This window comes from Mixophyes fleayi, chromosome 9, assembly GCF_038048845.1.
Source record: "Mixophyes fleayi isolate aMixFle1 chromosome 9, aMixFle1.hap1, whole genome shotgun sequence".
Lineage (NCBI taxonomy): Eukaryota > Metazoa > Chordata > Amphibia > Anura > Limnodynastidae > Mixophyes > Mixophyes fleayi.
The window spans coordinates 25,790,778-25,808,774 of NC_134410.1; the positions used below are offsets into that span (position 1 = coordinate 25,790,778).

General features: G+C 41.8%; 1 protein-coding gene across 2 annotated transcripts; it reads left to right on the forward strand.

Annotated features, from left to right (window-relative positions):
* The first annotated feature begins 8 nt into the window (after positions 1 to 8).
* SHKBP1 (SH3KBP1 binding protein 1) lies at positions 9 to 13,690 on the forward strand. Of its 2 annotated transcripts, none has more exons than XM_075187073.1 (18): positions 9 to 114; positions 1,706 to 1,759; positions 2,033 to 2,078; positions 2,162 to 2,235; positions 2,322 to 2,380; positions 2,459 to 2,539; positions 3,510 to 3,683; positions 4,130 to 4,220; positions 6,034 to 6,224; positions 6,531 to 6,646; positions 7,238 to 7,325; positions 7,541 to 7,657; positions 7,828 to 7,998; positions 9,466 to 9,621; positions 10,652 to 10,748; positions 10,951 to 11,135; positions 11,589 to 11,724; positions 12,296 to 13,690. In XM_075187073.1, exons 1-18 carry the CDS (start codon positions 56 to 58, stop codon positions 12,861 to 12,863), a joined length of 2,463 nt encoding a protein of 820 aa, XP_075043174.1. In that variant the 5' UTR covers positions 9 to 55; the 3' UTR covers positions 12,864 to 13,690. The 2 variants fall into 2 exon arrangements, with proteins under 2 accessions (XP_075043174.1, XP_075043175.1); XM_075187074.1 differs by having other exon boundaries at positions 11,592 to 11,724.
* Positions 13,691 to 17,997: the final 4,307 nt, after the last annotated feature.

Sequence of the window (17,997 nt, forward strand, 5' to 3'; positions counted from 1 at the left end):
GGTGTTGCCGGAAGCATGGCGGCTGTGTGAAGGGGAGGAGGAGGGTGAGAGGGGGATGGCGGGGTCGGGAGGCCGGAGCGGAGAAGTTATACACCTCAATGTTGGGGGAAAGAGGTAAGTATGGCAGGGATGTTAGTGAGCACCGGGACAGGACACAGTGTGGTGCTGGGGGGCGGTAACATCCGGGGTCACAGTGTAAAGGGGGGCACTGTGGGTGAGGGAGAGAGGATGGGTCTAATATATATATATATATATATATATACACATACATATACACACATATATATACATATACACACACACGTTTGTGGATGAAAGTGTCAAAGGGAGACATGTACTGAGGGGTGTTCATATCAGCTGTCTCATGTTGGACCACAGTACCTATATCACTCTTTGCTTCCAAATAATACCACTTCTGGTAGATCTATATATAAAACACTCCCCAAATCTAAAACATTTCAGTGATTCCTAGTCTTGATAGTATCTATTTTTTTTTTTAAATTATGGCTGGGGTGTTTTTATTTATAATAAAAAACAAAGCCAATGGTAGAGTGCTCCTGCAAAAGCAGCCTCAAAAGTGTAACTGGAATGTCACCCCTTCATCGCATGTAAAACATAGCATACAAAATAGCACTTCCCATAGGCGCTAATGCTGAAATCACTAGAATATGCAACATTTATATGTGAATGTCTTCATATAGGAGTTGTTATGTTATTACCATATAAATATATGGATTGGATACAACAGTATGACAGTACAAGATGAATTGCAAACCAAAAAAAAGGAAAATAGTTATCAACCATTTAGTACAATTGTCCGCACATAGTGGTCCGCAATAATTGCTTTAGGTGGTAAATTCTTATGGAGCATCAATGGTCCGTCCATATTAGGATTGGATTTTCTCCTATAAGACATCTTCATATTGATATCCTCAAGGAATGTCATCACACCATATATATTGAGAGAGAAATAAAAATTCTAATAGTGTGTTATCATTTAAATAAAAGTCCTTTAAAGGATAACACACTATGCAAATTTTTATTTCTCCATATATTTATATGGTAATAACATAATAACCTCTATGTGAAGACATTCACATATAAATGTCGCCTATTCTAGTGATTTTAACATTAGCGCCTATGGGAAGTGCTATTTTGTATGCAGTGTTTTTATTTATGTAAAGTAAGTTGTGCCTTATGTTAATTTGTACATAGACTGCTGCTGAGTTGCATTTAGGGTTGAGAGTGTCAATTACTTTGGGACATGGAGAAATTAATGTAGGTCTAGGGAACATAAGGTGTGAGTCTATACCTAGGGGAGAATGAGTGCCCCTGTAGGGGGATAAATGTTAGTGGGAGAGAATGGGGATGTATATGGTCCTATGATATGTTAGGGCGTATAGGGTTGTGGGCCAGTGTAAGTGAGATGGAGAAATAAAAATGATTGTGTTTGGGAGGATAGTTAGGGTGAATGGACAGGTGAGAAAATAGGTCAAAGAATATGGGAGTATAAAGTGGTACAGGTTCTCATCAATGTGTAAAAAGTAGGAATACGTCAGGATATAGATGTGTTTGGTCAAAGGGTGAGTGTGAGTCGAGTGCTGGATTGGTTTTGCATTTTATGATGACAATGGTATTAATATGTCGTACAACATGCCTGAGCAGTATCTTTCAGAAGATAATATAATGTAATCCTTGTGCACAGGTTCAGCACTTCTAGGCAGACTTTGACGTGGGCTTCTGACACATTCTTTTCCAGGTATTGTACAATACATATTTGTGCATATATACAAAATGACATCATAATTTATATAAAAGACAGCTAAACGTTTATTCCATTAGTTACCAGTCCTGTAAAATCAGGTCTTCTGGTTCATTAGAGGTTGTGCCTTAGCATGACTAATACATCGCCTTATTTTCATGGTTCATTTGCTACATTGATTACATTAAAGAACACTTTTTTTTTTTTATAGCTGTCACAGAAAGTTGATAAATGATTTGCCAGGAACAATCAGTTCATTTTCTTTTCCAGCCTTCTCAGTGGCCGCATCTCCTCCCTTAAGGATGAAACTGGAGCTGTGAGTTAAAAGAGCTAATATTAATTAGAAATGGCAGCCTCTGCTAGGTCTAAAATGTTGCCCTGTTTGTCTTGTCATGTCAGATCTTCATAGACAGAGACCCGATAGTGTTCGCTCCAATACTGAACTTTCTACGTACCAAAGAGCTTGATACAAGGTTGGTCTGTGAAGTTGGCATATGTCTACTCGCGGTAACACTCGACTTTCATCACCCTTATTATTTGTATGTTTGGTATCTTCCAGAGGTGTGAACAGCTCCCTGCTGCTGCATGAGGCCGAGTTTTATGGCATCACCCCACTAGGTAACCCTGTTCTTTTCCCTGCGTTTGTTGCTTGCCTCAGTATTGAGCAGAGGTAACTAACCGTATCCCTTGTTGCAGTGCGACGCTTACAGCTGTGTGAGGAGTTGGAGCGCTCCTCGTGTGGGAGTGTGCTATTCAATGGATACCTCCCACCCCCAGGTAAGTGCACTTTGGTCTTAGGAGGGACTATCCCAGTTCGTAGGAAAAAAAGAAAGAGTTGCGCTGTAGAGAAACTGGATGTGGTCTATGAACCAAAATTAATAATAAATGCAATATGTCCGGAGTTTCTCTTTCTCTATTTAATAGTATTACATAACATTTATTGCTTAAGAATAGTAATATTATACAGATGAACAGAATAAAATAGATATGTCACCAGCAAAATACTAAAGGCACATACATACCATATAGAGTGAATATAAAAATAAACTTCAGTACTGAGGTAATTAGACTAAATGGCCAAAAATATTGGATAACAATTATAATCTGCGTATAGAAAGACCTTTTAGGGCAAATCAAGGAGCTGTCCCTCCAGTGTATAATCCAATCAATAATAGTTGCCAAATCGTATGACGTTGAAAGAGCCGGAGGTTCTTAATAGTAATCACAGATCCGAGGCTAAACTTCCTCCAAGAGTTATTCCGGCGTATAAAACACAATCACGGCCCGGCTGCTTCCTAATAGATAATGTGAAAAACTAAACCTCCATGGTTGGCTCGAAATACAGTCAGTTCAAATATGTATTCACTTCGCTTACCAGTATTGTGTTCAACCCTCCGGAGGGAGTTTGTACGACAAAGCGGGCTCCAATCACAAGCCTGACTCAGATCAGACTTCAAACACGGTCCTCCGTTCTTAGCGCGGTTGTGCAACTTCAAATGCCTATCCCAGTTGGTGTTACTGTCATTACTGCACTCTGGCCTTGGGAAGAACTCGCCATTAAATGTGTCCGGCGTTAGTAGGCTTCCCTTTTAAATGACCAATAAACATTAAAATAAATTTATATTATTTTTTATTTTGTTCTCCCAATTCCCCTACCCTCTCCCCCATTGTTACACCCTAGTCCTAGAAATAAATGATCCATTATATTGTCACTTTGGTCCCAGTGACAAGATCTTTTGTGTTCCAGTGTTTCCAGCAAAGAGGAGGAATCGGCACAGTGTGTCCGGGCTGCAGGTCGGCTCTAGGAATGGGGGAAGTGAACGGGCACCTGTCCGGAGGAGTAACACCATGCCCCCCAACCTGGGAGGTGCCGGCATCCTTGGGCGCTTGTTAGATGAGAGGAGTTATGGAAGTGGGGGAGGTTTGTATCTCATTATAAACACTTTTATATTCAAATTATTCAATAATATGTGATCGGAATGTGTGTAGGAATCTTATTTACTGCTTATAGTGCAGCAGATGTCAATAGTGTGTAGGATGTTGGGTCAAGCGACGTATAATACATGGATTTTATACTCTAGATGACATCACACATACTACAGCAATGGATATATGATATTGGGGTGTGGGATTAAGAATACATTGCCCAAGAGATGGGGTCACAAACATAACACGAGTGGTTCACATGACATAGTATGCAGAGACAAGCACGTGTTTCGTGGATGTAGTCATACCCTTATTACATGGGTGGTATATAGTTATGTAATATTTCCTTAGTATCGGAGGGCTAATATATATATTCTCAGATAATGATGTGATTTTGTGGCCACATTTCGAACATACATAATTGTAATTGTTTCATTTTAGGGAGCTCCAGTGACCCCGGCATGGTTCGGATCATCTGTGGACACCATAACTGGATTGCCGTTGCTTTTGCTCAGTTTATAGTCTGTTACAGGTAATTTTAGACTGTCGGAGTCTGCTCTGCCTCATCGTACATGTCCTATGAGCTCATTGTATTCAGTAGATTTATAAGCTACATATACAAATATATATATATATATATATATATATATATATATATATATATATATATATATATATATATATATATATATATATATATATAAATATAATCCCTTAGGCACTGAGTACTAAAGCCACCAAAGTTGTAGTTACAGGATCCTGACTCTCCAAAAAAAGCAAACCATAAAATATGTTAACAGGACTTATTATTATTATTATTATTATTATTATTATTATTATTATTATTATTATTATTATTTATTTGTTAGGCGCCACAAGATTTCCGCAGCGCCGTACACAGTACAAACAGTAGACTATACAGGGTGAAACAGTACAGAACAATAAACAAAAATACCAATACTTCAGAAACTCCAGGCAGGCTGCTGCAATAAGCACGGAGCAGAAGTACAGGTGAGGAGACAGGAGGGAAGAGGGCCCTGCTCATGTGAGCTTACATCCTAAGGGAGGGTTAAACAGACCAGGCACAAGGGGAACCAGAAGGGAGAGCGAGTAGCGGAGGTGAGGGGTTAAGTAGATGGTTGGTAGGCTATGTGGAAGAGGTGAGTTTTTAGTGCACGTTTGAAGCAGCACAAAGTAGGAGAGAGACGGATGTACGAGGGAGGTCATTCCAGTGAAGGGGGGCTGCACGGGAAAATTCTTGGATTCTGGAGTGGGAAGAAGTGATAAGAGAGGAGGAGAGGCGGCGGTCATTGGCTGAGCGCAGGGAGCGGGCCGGAGTGTGTTTGGAGAGGAGGTTAGAGATGTAGGGGGCAGTAGAGTGGGAGAGAGCCTTGTAAGTGGTGGTGAGGAACTTGAAGAGGATTCTGTAGGGGAAGGGGAGCCAGTGTAGGGCGAGGCAGAGGAGGAGTGGCGTGAGAGGAAGATGAGTCTTGCAGCCGCGTTGAGTATAGAGCGGAGGGGAGAGAGGTGGGAGTGGGGGAGGCCAGTGAGGAGAAGGTTGCAATAATCCATGCTCCAAAGAATTACAAATAGGACCATTTTACCTGTGGATATAATGAATAAAATCATACTTATTAAAACATAAAATGTGCTTCATTAAAAAAACATATTTAATAAGTTCATATATAATCCACTAGCTGGCACTAATAATTCAGCACTGATTATAATAGCACAAAGCACAGCAAATAAGATCTATTGTCCTCAAAATGACAGCAAATCATTCCATTGGCCTAGAAATCCATTGGGAAAAGGGAAGGACTTCCATAAGTGTTCCCATAAATTTAATCCAGTGACTAGGAGTAGAAGCTACCATAAGCAAATAATCACTTTGTGGCGTCACAGATTTATATCTCCACTTGTCCGTCCTGATTCCAGGTTATGGTCATCGTAGCGTTGCGGTCATTTCCAAATCTCAGTCAAAATAGGTTGTAACACCTAAAGTAATAGTAATGCTGTTGACGTGCAGATGATCTTGCACTACTGTGCGAATTCATGTCAGTCATGTGAAAGCTCAATTCGTTTGTGTGTCATTAAATTAAAATGTGCTTACGCGTTTCTTCGTGCTGGTGATCCAATTTGGCAAGTCAGACATTTTAAAGTGTTGTTTTAATAGTTTATTTTATGCTGTCATTGGACCATTCGACGACTAATAAAATAAATGTTATAAATATTTAAAATAAAACCCAATAAGATAAATGGATGACGAGGATGTCAGTTGTAGTGTGTGTTACGGTCTCCGCTGAAAGGCTGTGTCATGTGTCCTCTTTTTTTTTTTGTTATTCTAGAATGAAAGAGACCTCTGGCTGGCAGCTGATTTTTACTAGCCCCTGTCTGGACTGGGTGATTGAGCGGGTGGCGCTGAACGCCAAGACCATTGGAGGGTCACTGGGAGACAATGACAAGATGCTGGCTGTCTCCTCTTGTAGCGAGATTATCCTATGGGCCATTACTGGTGACGGCACTGGGAGTGAAATAGGTGAGAGAGACTACCACAGAGAAGACGGGCAGCAGTGGGTAGGAGAATGAGCGAGATGTCCATCAGGAGTGGGTGGGAGAGATTAAATATGGTATAGTCTGTGGAGGGTCAGTCGGTTTGACTAAGATGGTCATTATAGGAGGGGTCCTTGCCCTCCCCAGTTATGTCTGTCATTTTTGTCTGGGGAGACATATACATTTTCTAATATGTAACATTTTCTAATGTGTGTCCTGTCAATTCTAAAGACATTTAGTGTGTTGTGTTGTTTGTTTGTGCCTAATGCAAACTATATCGCATCTGTTTCAGGGATTTTTAGTCTTGGGGTACCAGCAGAAGCTTTGTTTTTCGTGGGCAATCAGTTAATAGCCACAAGCCACACTGGAAAAATTGGGGTATGGAATGCAGTGACCAAACATTGGCAGGTGAGCGATTTACATTCTGGTGTGACTTCATGTTTATCCGTGCTCTGTGCTGTCATTTTAATATGTACAAACTCAACTCCGTTCACCACTTGCTATAATTTTGCCTTTGAACCATGGCTCACTAAAGCAAAAACTTACTTATCGGCATTTTCATGAGGGTGCAGTTCCTTATATTATCCTTTTATTTGGTGCTGTGTCATCAAAAAACCTTTATAGACTACAGCATCCGGGAAAGACAAGGGTCTCCAGTCATATATAATCAACATTATTCGGTATTTGGGATAATTTATTTTACACAAAACTTCACTGAAAACTCTACATTGCCTTGTCATAAAGGAAGGAGATCTAGGGCTGCTTCAGGGCATGTGTAAACAAAGCTGTCCGATCATTGTGTATTAATAGGATTTCACGAGAACTCGCTCTATCCAAATTTCTCAAGAATTTCCAGACTTTATGTACACTGTTATCGTTCCTTTCTCTAGTTTGGTTGTACTTCTTATGTATTTTTCTCTACACCTCTTCATGTTTACACATGTACCCCCTCTTCTTTTTCCTATGTTGAGACCATCTAACTTCCCCATTTTGTGATAGATCCAGGATGTGGTGCCCATAAACAGCTATGACACAGCCGGCTCCTTCCTGCTGCTGGGGTGTAACAACGGGTCCATCTACTATGTAGGTAAGTGTCTTTGACGATGGTCGTGTTCTCCTTTGCGGCAGACCATGGCATTGACTTCTGTTGTCTCCTAGTATTTATCTTCTGTGCGAATGGTGCAGCTGAAGGGTCTTTCTTATGGAATATTGACAAAGCAGCCCTAATTTATTAATCTGCTCTTCCATGTGACGGTGAACCGGACAATACATTCTAAGTACAGTTTCCCTCTCTTCCCGCAGATGTCCAGAAATTTCCGCTGCGCATGAAGGACAATGATTTGCTTGTTACTGAGCTTTACCGCGACCCCACAGAGGATGCTATAACCGCCCTCAGTGTCTACCTCACGCCCAAAACAAGTAAGAGACTCTCCCCTTATCAGTGTTACCTCACTCGCAGAGACATACACTCCTCTGTGTCACCTCCCACATGTACGAGAGATGTCACTCCTCCGTGTTCTCTCGCCTGTCTTGATCCTGTTCCCTGTAATTGTCTCATCTCATTCCGGTGATAAACCTGTTCTCTGCAGGTGACAGTGGTAACTGGATCGAGATTGCATACGGCACAAGTTCCGGTGTTGTCAGAGTTATAGTTCAGCACCCCGAGACTGTTGGATCCGGCCCTCAACTTTTCCAGACTTTCACTGTCCACCGGAGCCCGGTCACCAAGATAATGCTGTCCGAGAGACACCTCATCTCAGGTAATCGTTGTTCTTTTATTTGTGCACTTAAATCCTTGTCGGTAATCTCCTATTCATCCTTCATTGGCAAAAGCAAGTCTGACCACTTCTATCACGTCAGACTGTAGTGTGCAGGTTTTCTCTACCCAGTACTTAAATGGTCTGCATTAAAGTGATAAAAGGCCGGGATTACAGGAATCATTGGCTGCAGTCAAGAATACACAGCAAGGTAGAAGGATGGCAATAATCGTATAACAGGGGATTTGTAGAAATAATATTTACTATTTTGTAATCGGTCAAACGTAAATCAACATATCATTCGTCAGTTTTTCAGACTTCCAGTAAACATTGTGAAATCACACATTTCTGAGTGATAAATGCAGGATAGATCGGTTTAGTTAATCAATCATGGAAATTATCAAAAATCTTTTCACTAGTCTCAGCCAACTAATATTGGCTCCGACCCAATGAGGTGGGGATCTGTGTAGGTACAGACATTAAAATGAATGGGTACATTCATTAACGTGGTATTTACTTAGATGCACTAATAGCTCCATTGAAGTGAACAGGTGCTTTTGAACTGAATGTTAATAGCTCCATCTATGCATTTTTCCATTACTAACAAAATGGACCAATTATAGAATAGTTTGACATCCGTAAACCCTTGTGGACTTGTTAGGTGAATTTTTTGCTTTGTGGATTAGAGCTGGGGTAAAGAATTTACTTTTGTTTTGTCTCCCATTCCCTCAACTGGCTCCTCTTGTGCCTGGTCTGTTTAACCCTCCCTTAGGATGTAAGCTCACATGAGCAGGGCCCTCTTCCCTCCTGTCTCCTTACCTGTTCTTCTGCTCCGTGTCTATTGCATCAGCCTGCCTGGAGTTTCTGAAGTATTGGTACTTTTGTTTATTGTTCTGTACTGTTATACCCTGTATAGTCTACTGTTTGTACTATGTGCGGCGCTGCGGAAACCTTGTGGCGCCTAACAAATAAATGATAATAATAATAATAATAATAAGCATGGCATTGAGCAGGTCAGGATTACAGGAATCCAGATGCATTCAGGAATACAGAGCAAAGGCACATGGATACAAAGTGTAAGCATAGAGCAGGTCGGTATTATAGAAATGTAACAGTGGTTGTAGTAAGGGAGTACAAAGCAAGATAATCAAACTTGAATTGAAAGCCCCAAGCTGGGCAAGGCAGGAATCCGACAGGAGCTGCTGTCTGGTGTATAGAGTAAGTTACCTGGATACCAAATGTATAGCTGAGAATAATGCCGGGCCTTATTTCTTAGAAGTAGCACAGTCCTTACATTTCTACCTTGGTAACGTGTATAGTAACGCCATCTAACGGATACTCTTTGGCCATTATATGGTTTAGTTATGTTTTCTGCATATTGCGGTGCATTTTTGCAAACACTATGTACCTGCAGTTATCCTGACATTGTGTCTGCAGCCTTAACCTCCTATGCTATTATCTCTCGCTCAGTTTGTGCGGATAATAACCATGTGCGCACGTGGACGGTGACGCGCTTCCGTGGCATGATCTCCACCCAGCCTGGATCCACTCCTCTGGCATCGTTCAAGATCCTTTCCCTAGAAGATATTGACGGACATGCCGGCTGCAGCGCAGGGAATGATATTGGTAAAGACCGCAGATATTTTCTCGTAGCGATGATTGTACAACTAGTAATATCTCCAGTAGACTTGTAAAATCTCCTTTATTCTGGAATGTAGTAGGATGTTCCTGCTAACAATGTGATTTCAACTATTGCTGATCACCAGTGTGTTTCATAGGGCAGAGCTGCCCAGTAGATGGTCTGCTTCCTATCAGGCCTGGCTTAGTCCAGCTGCTTATTGAGTTGGTTTTAGATCAAGGTTAACATTTCACCAAGTAAGTAGCCAAATCCAAAGGTGGATTAGGTAAACATACAAAGCTCACAAACCAAAACCGGGCACTGTGACATATAATCCAACTGCATTACTGTAGGAATCTGGGACAGTTCCAGAACTGTGGAAGAAGTTTAGTAGGTAAACATGCGGTGCACTGGGTAGGGAACATGGAAGTCTAATAGATCAAATGACACTTTTAATGATCAAATAGGCATGCAAATTACATTTACATGCAACAAGCCTTGGACATTTATACAGCTGTACCAGCATTACATAAGTGTATCTAGGTTAACACGCCCAGGCACTCTTTTTGATTCATGTTCAGGAAGACTCCTCCCCATTTATCAGACATCCTGGAACAGCTTGCTGCTGAGTGTAGAGTCAGGTATATAAAAGCTGATCTCATTAACGTAAACTAGGCTAACTACCACTTTGAAGCAATTTGCATAAAATCCATTCATACTACAAGTAATAAAAATGCATATATAAAATGAATGCATATAAAAACAAAACATTAGTGAGGTTTACTGAAAAAAACAAGTGATATGGTCATTGGCCTTTAAGTTTACAAACAGATTATAGGATCATTAACCCCTGGAGGAGGGGATGTCTATGTGTGTAGGGGTTATTGAAAGTTAGGAGCCAGCCAAATCTTTTTTAGGAGCCAGAGAAGAAGTACCCTCATGGACATGTCTAGATATACACCCAAAAAGTTACTGCAACTCCTGGCGTTTGTCCGGCCCACTGTAATTCTATGTTCTGTCCCGCACATTGATCTGCAGGTCCTTTTGGTGAACGAGATGACCAGCAGGTCTTCATTCAGCGCGTTGTACCTGATTCCAATATTGTCTATGTCCGTCTGTCCTCCACTGGGAAGAGGTAATCTCTATCATGTGACCCCACCCCCCTAATCACACACAGTGGTATAAATGTACATCATATGCATAAGGCAATATACACTTTTGTGCTATTGTGTACAATAATACACAGCTATAACTTGTATTTATTATTCCAACTGGTCAGAAAATGCAGCCTCTTTCTCCTGGTATAACGGCTTCCTCATTCTGTTCTTCTGTTTTAGGATCTGTGAGGTCCGGTCTGTGGACTGTACCCCCATTACTTCCTTCACCGTCCATGAGTGTGAGGGCTCTAGCCGCATTGGCTCCCGCCCACGCCGCTATCTCTTCACTGGCCACGCCAGCGGATGTCTTCAGATGTGGGATCTGACCACTGCTATGGAGGTGGCAACCAAGGGGGAAGGTGGAGGTATATATGCGTGTCTGTTTTTTTGTAGTTAGAAGATTCCTTAAAAGCGCATTGTTTTAAACACTCTGTTATGAGGAATCTAATGGTTGGTTAAAGCAGGACCTCCTGTTTGGCATGGCTTAGTAATTATGTGCCCCACTCACTGACCCTGTACCGTGTTCTCATCTATGGTCGCGATCCTGTACCACGCAGGCCTCATTGGTTTAATGTTCCACCCTGTTGCTGACCTTGTAAGTCTTTGTATATGCTTCTCTGATCCCCTAAATGTGCGTTCACAGTCCCGCTAACCTGGTTACTGATCTGGCCTCTATGCCTCCCCTCCCCACTTCCGTTGTATGTCTGAGTAGCCCCCCCCTCCCCTCCCCTCACTGACTTTGCATTTATGTGAGTGAGTTTGTATGCCTATATCTTCCCCTCTATCACTTATGTCATTATCTCTCCCGCCACTTTCAGCAGAGCTAGGGGGTCTTACTCAGAAAGAGCTGCTGGAACAGCTGGAGCAGTGTGACCTGGCTCTCACCCGTACCCCAGAAATGAGCCCTGCTACATCCGTCTCCCATACCGCCAACCACCGTGCATCAATAGCCAGGTAAAATCTGACAGTGTAACACCCAACAGAGGATAAGTAGTTCTAGAATGCAGTGTGCTCTCTGAAGGCAGTAACATTCCTGTGTACTGCCTACTACTCGTTATGTAGTCCAAGACGCTCTCTCAGATCACAGCAGGACGATGCTGCAAATCAGAATTGTATTTATCTGGTCGGATTTGTACAATTACAAACTTTTTTTTTCTAAATGATTTCAAATACATGTGTGTATGAGTTGATATGTTATAATGAGTAAGTGCTCAAGTTCAGAGGCTGCAAGCTGCCTTCTAAATGAACCCTTCAAGCTCCCCAAAGTGAACTGTAAATATTTCCGTATATTATAATCCCAAAATCGACAGATCATAGTGGTGTTGGAATAAATGTTGATCTGTTTGTTACAGCGTATGTTTTATCTGTTGTTTAGATTCTATGGAAGCTTTCAGCACAAGTAATACACTATTCTAATGGTCTCATAATATATTTATGAGGAGACATTTGTCTTCTCTTTTGTCCCTGTTCCCCCTCTGCTGCGAGCGCTGGCTTTGTACAACTTGTTTTTCTTTCCATCTTGCAGCTTGCAGTCCCAGCTGAGTGACAGCACACGTGATCGATTCTCCAGGCTGGTGTCGCCCACCTCACATCGCCCCCAGGCTGTGGCTTCTCGCCCCTCTGAGGGTTGGGCTTCTCTGTGCAATCTGCAGCCGCACCTCTCAGGGAGCTATAGTTCTCTGCACAAGTCAGACACCCAGCCTCATTCCGGCACAAGACCCAGCAAAACTCCGGGCATCCAGTTGAGAGCTGAGGGCCAAGGTTTGGGTACGGCCTCTGACCCACCATCTCCCTGTATCAGCGGCAGTTTTGTGGAGCGTTGCCAAGAGCTTGCCCGCTTCACAGAGACCCACCAGCCTGACCCACGCCGATCCAGCATTGAGGGGGCATGCGCCAGGGGCAAAACACCATGGGGCTCTGCACCAGTTAGACGACCATCCTCCCCAGCCCCTCCTCAACCCTCACCTCTCTGTGTTGCCCCAGTGCCATCTTCCTCATCCTCTGCTGCAGTATCTGATATTCCCACACCTTCACCTTCCCCGTCGCCTCCTAAACTGCCCCAGAAGCCCAGGCTGAATGAGACGTCTTTCTAATTCTGGCAATACCGAGGGGCAAACTGGCTGGCGGAGAAGGAGAGTGGGATAAGCGATAGCAGCCGTTTTATGGTCCACGAATATATATTGATAGTATTAACAGCTGGTTTTGCAGAGTTGCACGCTCATAGTTGCAAAGCACTCTGGGAACAATCTGCCTGAAAAAGCAGCCGCCAGCTCCACTCATTCATAGCAAGTTTATTTATTGTGCATTCCTTTACCTATATTTTATATTATTGTTTACTTATTCCTTTTGCCAAAATGGTTTTATCACAGCACAATGAAGAAGTGGGATGGGAAAGAGCCTCTCTGCCATACTCCGCCGATTCAGAAACAAGCCGCAGATTTGTGCACACCCTGCCGATTCCATTTTGTGCCTTCTTAGAACAGTGCGCCTGAGTGGCATTACCCAGCAGTGCCTTCTCCAAGTGCCACTTCTGCTTTGGGCATTATACCAACAGGCCTGAGAAAGCAGATTGAGTTAATTTTTGTTACATTGTCCATAACCTCACCTATAAGAAGACACAGACCTTCATTTTTATGTTGAGAGCACCACTAACGTCTCCTTGAACTAATCGCACCCTATGAAGCTGTGCGACCTCTGAACTGTTCACCTGGCAGACCCTTTAAATGCCCCCCATGGTCAACCTAGAAGAGACATGCATAGGAGAATGGTTCTTGGGTATTTTGTCATCTTACATTAACAAGTGTCATTGTAGTTTTAGTACAGTCATGTTTTTTGACTTGTCATTGTATTACCATCTAAGCTTCCAATTCTACAATGTTCAGACAGGATCTGGTACTGGCAGGATCCAAAAAAAAATAAATGTTAACAGATTATACTTCCTATTTAGGCATTACTAGCCCTTCCGACTCTTAAGGGCAAATGCACATGGGCTTTTTTGTTTTCATTACAAAAAAATGCCTCTTTAAAACACATTTTTTCAGATTTATTCATTTTATTAAAAAAATAATCAATTAGAAAAAAATACTTTATTACTTTTTTTTTTTTTTTGTCTTTTAATAAAGTAGGACTTTTTTATGTTTGCTTGGCTAAATGGCTTGTGCAATACATTTCCGGAACGAGGGCCCATATGTGGTTTGTGCTGGTCTCCTATACACGTATGGCAGCACTAACGCTCTCTACCCGAATTGGATGAACCATCTCTTTTTGTCATTTGAAGTAGGACACAAAACTTGTATATATTATTTTTCTACTTTATCATTTTTGGATCCAATTTTTCAAAACCATGGAAGAAAACCCAGTTCCTGTGCATTGCTATTGCTTTCATCGTAGGATAACATCTACTTTTATTTGGGTCCTTTATCCTCCAGTGATTACCATCCTGTCTGACAGGAAAGGAGAGTTGCTATCGGAGTCTCTATCTATTCCGTGTAGTACAGTGTTCAGCAAATTGCATTATCGGTGCCACTAGACATTTATTTTAATTCTCTTTGTATTTTAATATAATGTGTCTGACATTTTCTTTAACTCCTTTTTTCTATAATAACAATAATAAAAACAACCTTTTCATTTGTATCCTCTTTTATCATTAAAGGTGTTGGACGTGCTCCTGCTGCATTTTCTAAATACATTAAACGGGTTTCCCACTTTAGAAGACATAACGCTGGTCTCTCTGTACAATTGTATGCTGTGCATAGAGATTAGCATACATGTTGTATTCCAGGGCTATAAAGTAGACCACTGTAACACCAGTGAATTAAAGTTATCTGGAAGTAGGAAAACCTGTTGGCTATGTCTAGGAGCTCTGACCTGCTTTGGCTGCAGAGGTCATGTCTGCATATAGTAATGGAAAAGTGCTGAACAATCTGGACCTCACATTGTGCTGTGCATTCAGTGTGCTTAGTATTTGCTTTGGGTTTGTCCCGGGGCTCCCATGTGGTCTGATCAATGTATATAAAGATGTATAGCTCTCTCAGGAGAAGCCTCTGCAAAGTAAAAGTAGCTTACGGTCAGACACTTTTTGTTTGTTTTATGTAGAGCTTTATTTTACATGGGGGTAAAATGTGTTTAAAAAGATGCTTCTCCACCAAAGCTTAACATGCATACCATTAAAATTATAGGATTAGACCCTGATCTTGGTCATCTCAGAGCTGCCGTAGAAAGTCCCCCTGATTGGAAATGGCTGTACGAACTTGAACACTCATAAAAACGCCCTCTGGAATCTGATGAGTTCAGATTTCTTACCTGGAAGGTGTCCCTATTATTATTATTATCAATTTTTATTTATAGGGATACACAAAGACAGCAATCTACAGGAACAAACTGTAGGACAGTACAAGGTATAACAGTACGGTACAATAAACAAATAACACTATAACTCCGGTACCTAAAAGCATAGCTAATAGGAAAGGGTGAGGGAAATCCAGCACAGCAGGGAACCTGTGCCCAAGAGTGTGGGCGTAACTAGCAGGGTAAGAGCCACTGAAAAGGTGCAGAGAAAAGCAAGAGAGGAGTCAGTGGGTAGAAGGCTCAAGAAGGAGGTGGGCAGAGTATCTGGAGAGCAAAGTTAAAAGTGATGGAAACAAGAAGAGAGAAGGCCCTGCTCAGAGGAGCTTACAATGTAAATGATTACAATCTCTATTATTAACTATATGTTCGAGACGAGTGTCTGAATTGGCTGCCCCGTCTTGTAGGTCGCCCTTTTATTGCTTTTCACTCTGACAGAACTGTTCTGCGCACCAGGACTTATTTACAGCCGAAGATGGTGTCAAAATTTCATATCGACTATGATATTGTCATCCCTGCGATGGGCTGGAATCTGGAAGTCAAGACTCCCTTCTCCTGCTGGATGTAGTTAGGACCTTGCGGGTCTATGTGGGCTGCTCGGCTTCTTTACATAAAACTGATAGTTACTTTGTCCTGTCCGATTCACAGCAGTGGATAGCTGGAAACAAAACAGACATTTTCAATTTACATTTTTTTTTGGAGTTTGCATGTTCGTCCCATCTTTGCGTGGTTTGTTTTTGGGTGCTCCGGTTTCCTCCCACACTCCAAAAACATATTGGTAGGTTAATTGGCTGCTATTAAATTGCCCTTAGTCCCTCTCGGTCTGTGTGTAAATGTTAGGGATTTAAATTGTAAGCTCAAATGGGGCAGGGACTGATGTGAGTGAGTTCTCTGTGCAGCGCTGCGGAATCAGTGGTGCTATATAAATAAATGATGATGACAGTTGCCAGGTGGGTCAAGGCTACTATCCGTCAAGCTTATCTCTGGGAAGACTCTCCAGTTCCTGATGAGATTTCTACTCACTCTACCATATTAGTTCGCGTCTCCTGGACGGCGTGAAACGGAGCCTCAGTCGGACAATTGTTTTGGTCAGCTAGCTGGTCTTTTTTGTCACACATTCACCAGATTTCAATGTTTTTGTTTCCAAAGACGCTTTGGCCGCAAGGTTTCGCGTTCCACCCCTAGAGGCAGTTGTGGAACGTCCCCATGGTTAGCAGAGTCCCCCAAATGGAGATGTATGAGAAAAGAGGATTTTTGTACTCATCGTAAAATTTATTTCACTACATCCATTTGGGGTACACTGCGCTCCCACCCTAATGTTCTGGGTTTTTTTTGCTTGTATGTTTGAGTGTTACTTTAGTCCTATCCTTAGGGACTTGAAAGTTGAAAACTGAAGGACCTTTGTACAGGGAGCTAAGAGGGGAGGAAGCAGGCCAGACAAACTGTTTTATTTTAGTGCCTTACTCCTGGCACAGGGCTCTCTATACCCCATGGTAAGCAGTGTCCCCCAAATGGATTCAGAGAAATGAATTTTTAAGACGAGTACAAAAATCATAAATGAGACCTAGAAACTCTGTTTCTTTATTTTGTCTGTAAGAAAAGCAATTAAAAAAAGTGTATTTTTATTATGTCCTTTTTATTTTTTAGAAATTCCTATTAAATGGATCATGTGCATTCTGATGTGGATTGATTGGTTTAGCCCCAAAAAATCTCATCTATATACACGTACAACTCTTATTGCAGTTCTGCCTTCCAGCAGTTTAACAATAGATCTGGAATGCTGCATTTTTAAATATTTACTATTACTTTGAAGGGTTTTTAGATGTGTTTTGTAGTGTTGAAAGCGCCTCTTTTATCCACTATTTAGCTATTGCATGTCCATACATAACCAGTGTTGATGTGGGATAAAGAAACCTGAATGTTGGAATGTTACCAGCAGTTCGGAATATTTCAACTCTGTCAACGCCTTTGTGTCCATCTGTAGATGTTTGAAGTGGAAGGGGCTTGGCTACATGTTGACCTATCAGTATATCTCAAAGTTAACCAAACTGATTAGTGAACTGGTACGGGAAGATACTCCTCTATTGTAGATACACTAAGGAACGAGCTGTAGTGGGAGTTAGTATTTGTGGCACATACACATACTATCTCCTTCATCTAGAGTAAACTAGTAAAATGGCCATGGAACAGTGTTATGGGGTCTTTTGATGTCCTATGATTCGATGCGTTTGGTGGTGTTGCACTGGAGCCAGAGATCTGCAGTATTCTTCTTGAGGGTGAGGTATTTGGGAATACAGAAAACGAAATACTCAGAGGGGGAGGAATGGATGTGAGTAAAGGAAAGTGCTTAGAAAATGTAATGGAGCTGTGGGGGTCAACTGTGCAAGGCGGGTAGGCAATGGATGGGAAAGGAGATGTGGGGAGGAAAGGGGGAGAAGGGAAACGTTAACAGAAATTGGATTAAAATTAGAGAATATTGTGTATACAATGAAGCGGAAAACAGTTGAAAGTGAGAAGATTAAGAGTTATAACAGGAATGGATGGGACGGTCAGCGGGGCATTGGAGACAGGTGGGTAAATGTAGGATAAACAGGTACAGTCTGTATATTTGGGCTGATGGTGACAAGGTACCACTAATCTCTGTAGGTCTTTTGCTTTTTTGTGTGGTAGCAAGGGGCCTATGTCTTCATCGCTTTTAAGGATGTTCTAGTGCTTCTATAGTATTTTCTTTGTTATACTGTGTAATAAATTGAATTGTACTTACTTTGGGTTGTTCAGAAGTGGGTGGGGTATCTTGTTTTTTTACGGTTTAGACCTGTTCTACCTTGGTTCTAGCATCATTTAGCATTGTTCAGTTGTCAAATACATCTCTATATGAAACAA

What these genes read in the sequence shown, in the direction of transcription:
- SHKBP1 (XM_075187073.1), top strand. Translation starts at nt 56, where the DNA reads ATGGCGGGGTCGGGAGGCCGGAGCGGAGAAGTTATACACCTCAATGTT. An exon ending in CTCAATGTTGGGGGAAAGAG is followed by an intron (nt 115 to 1,705) that starts GTAAGTATGGCA and finishes CCTTGTGCACAG; the next exon opens with GTTCAGCACTTCTAGGCAGA. An exon ending in AACCAAGGGGGAAGGTGGAG is followed by an intron (nt 11,136 to 11,588) that starts GTATATATGCGT and finishes CGCCACTTTCAG; the next exon opens with CAGAGCTAGGGGGTCTTACT.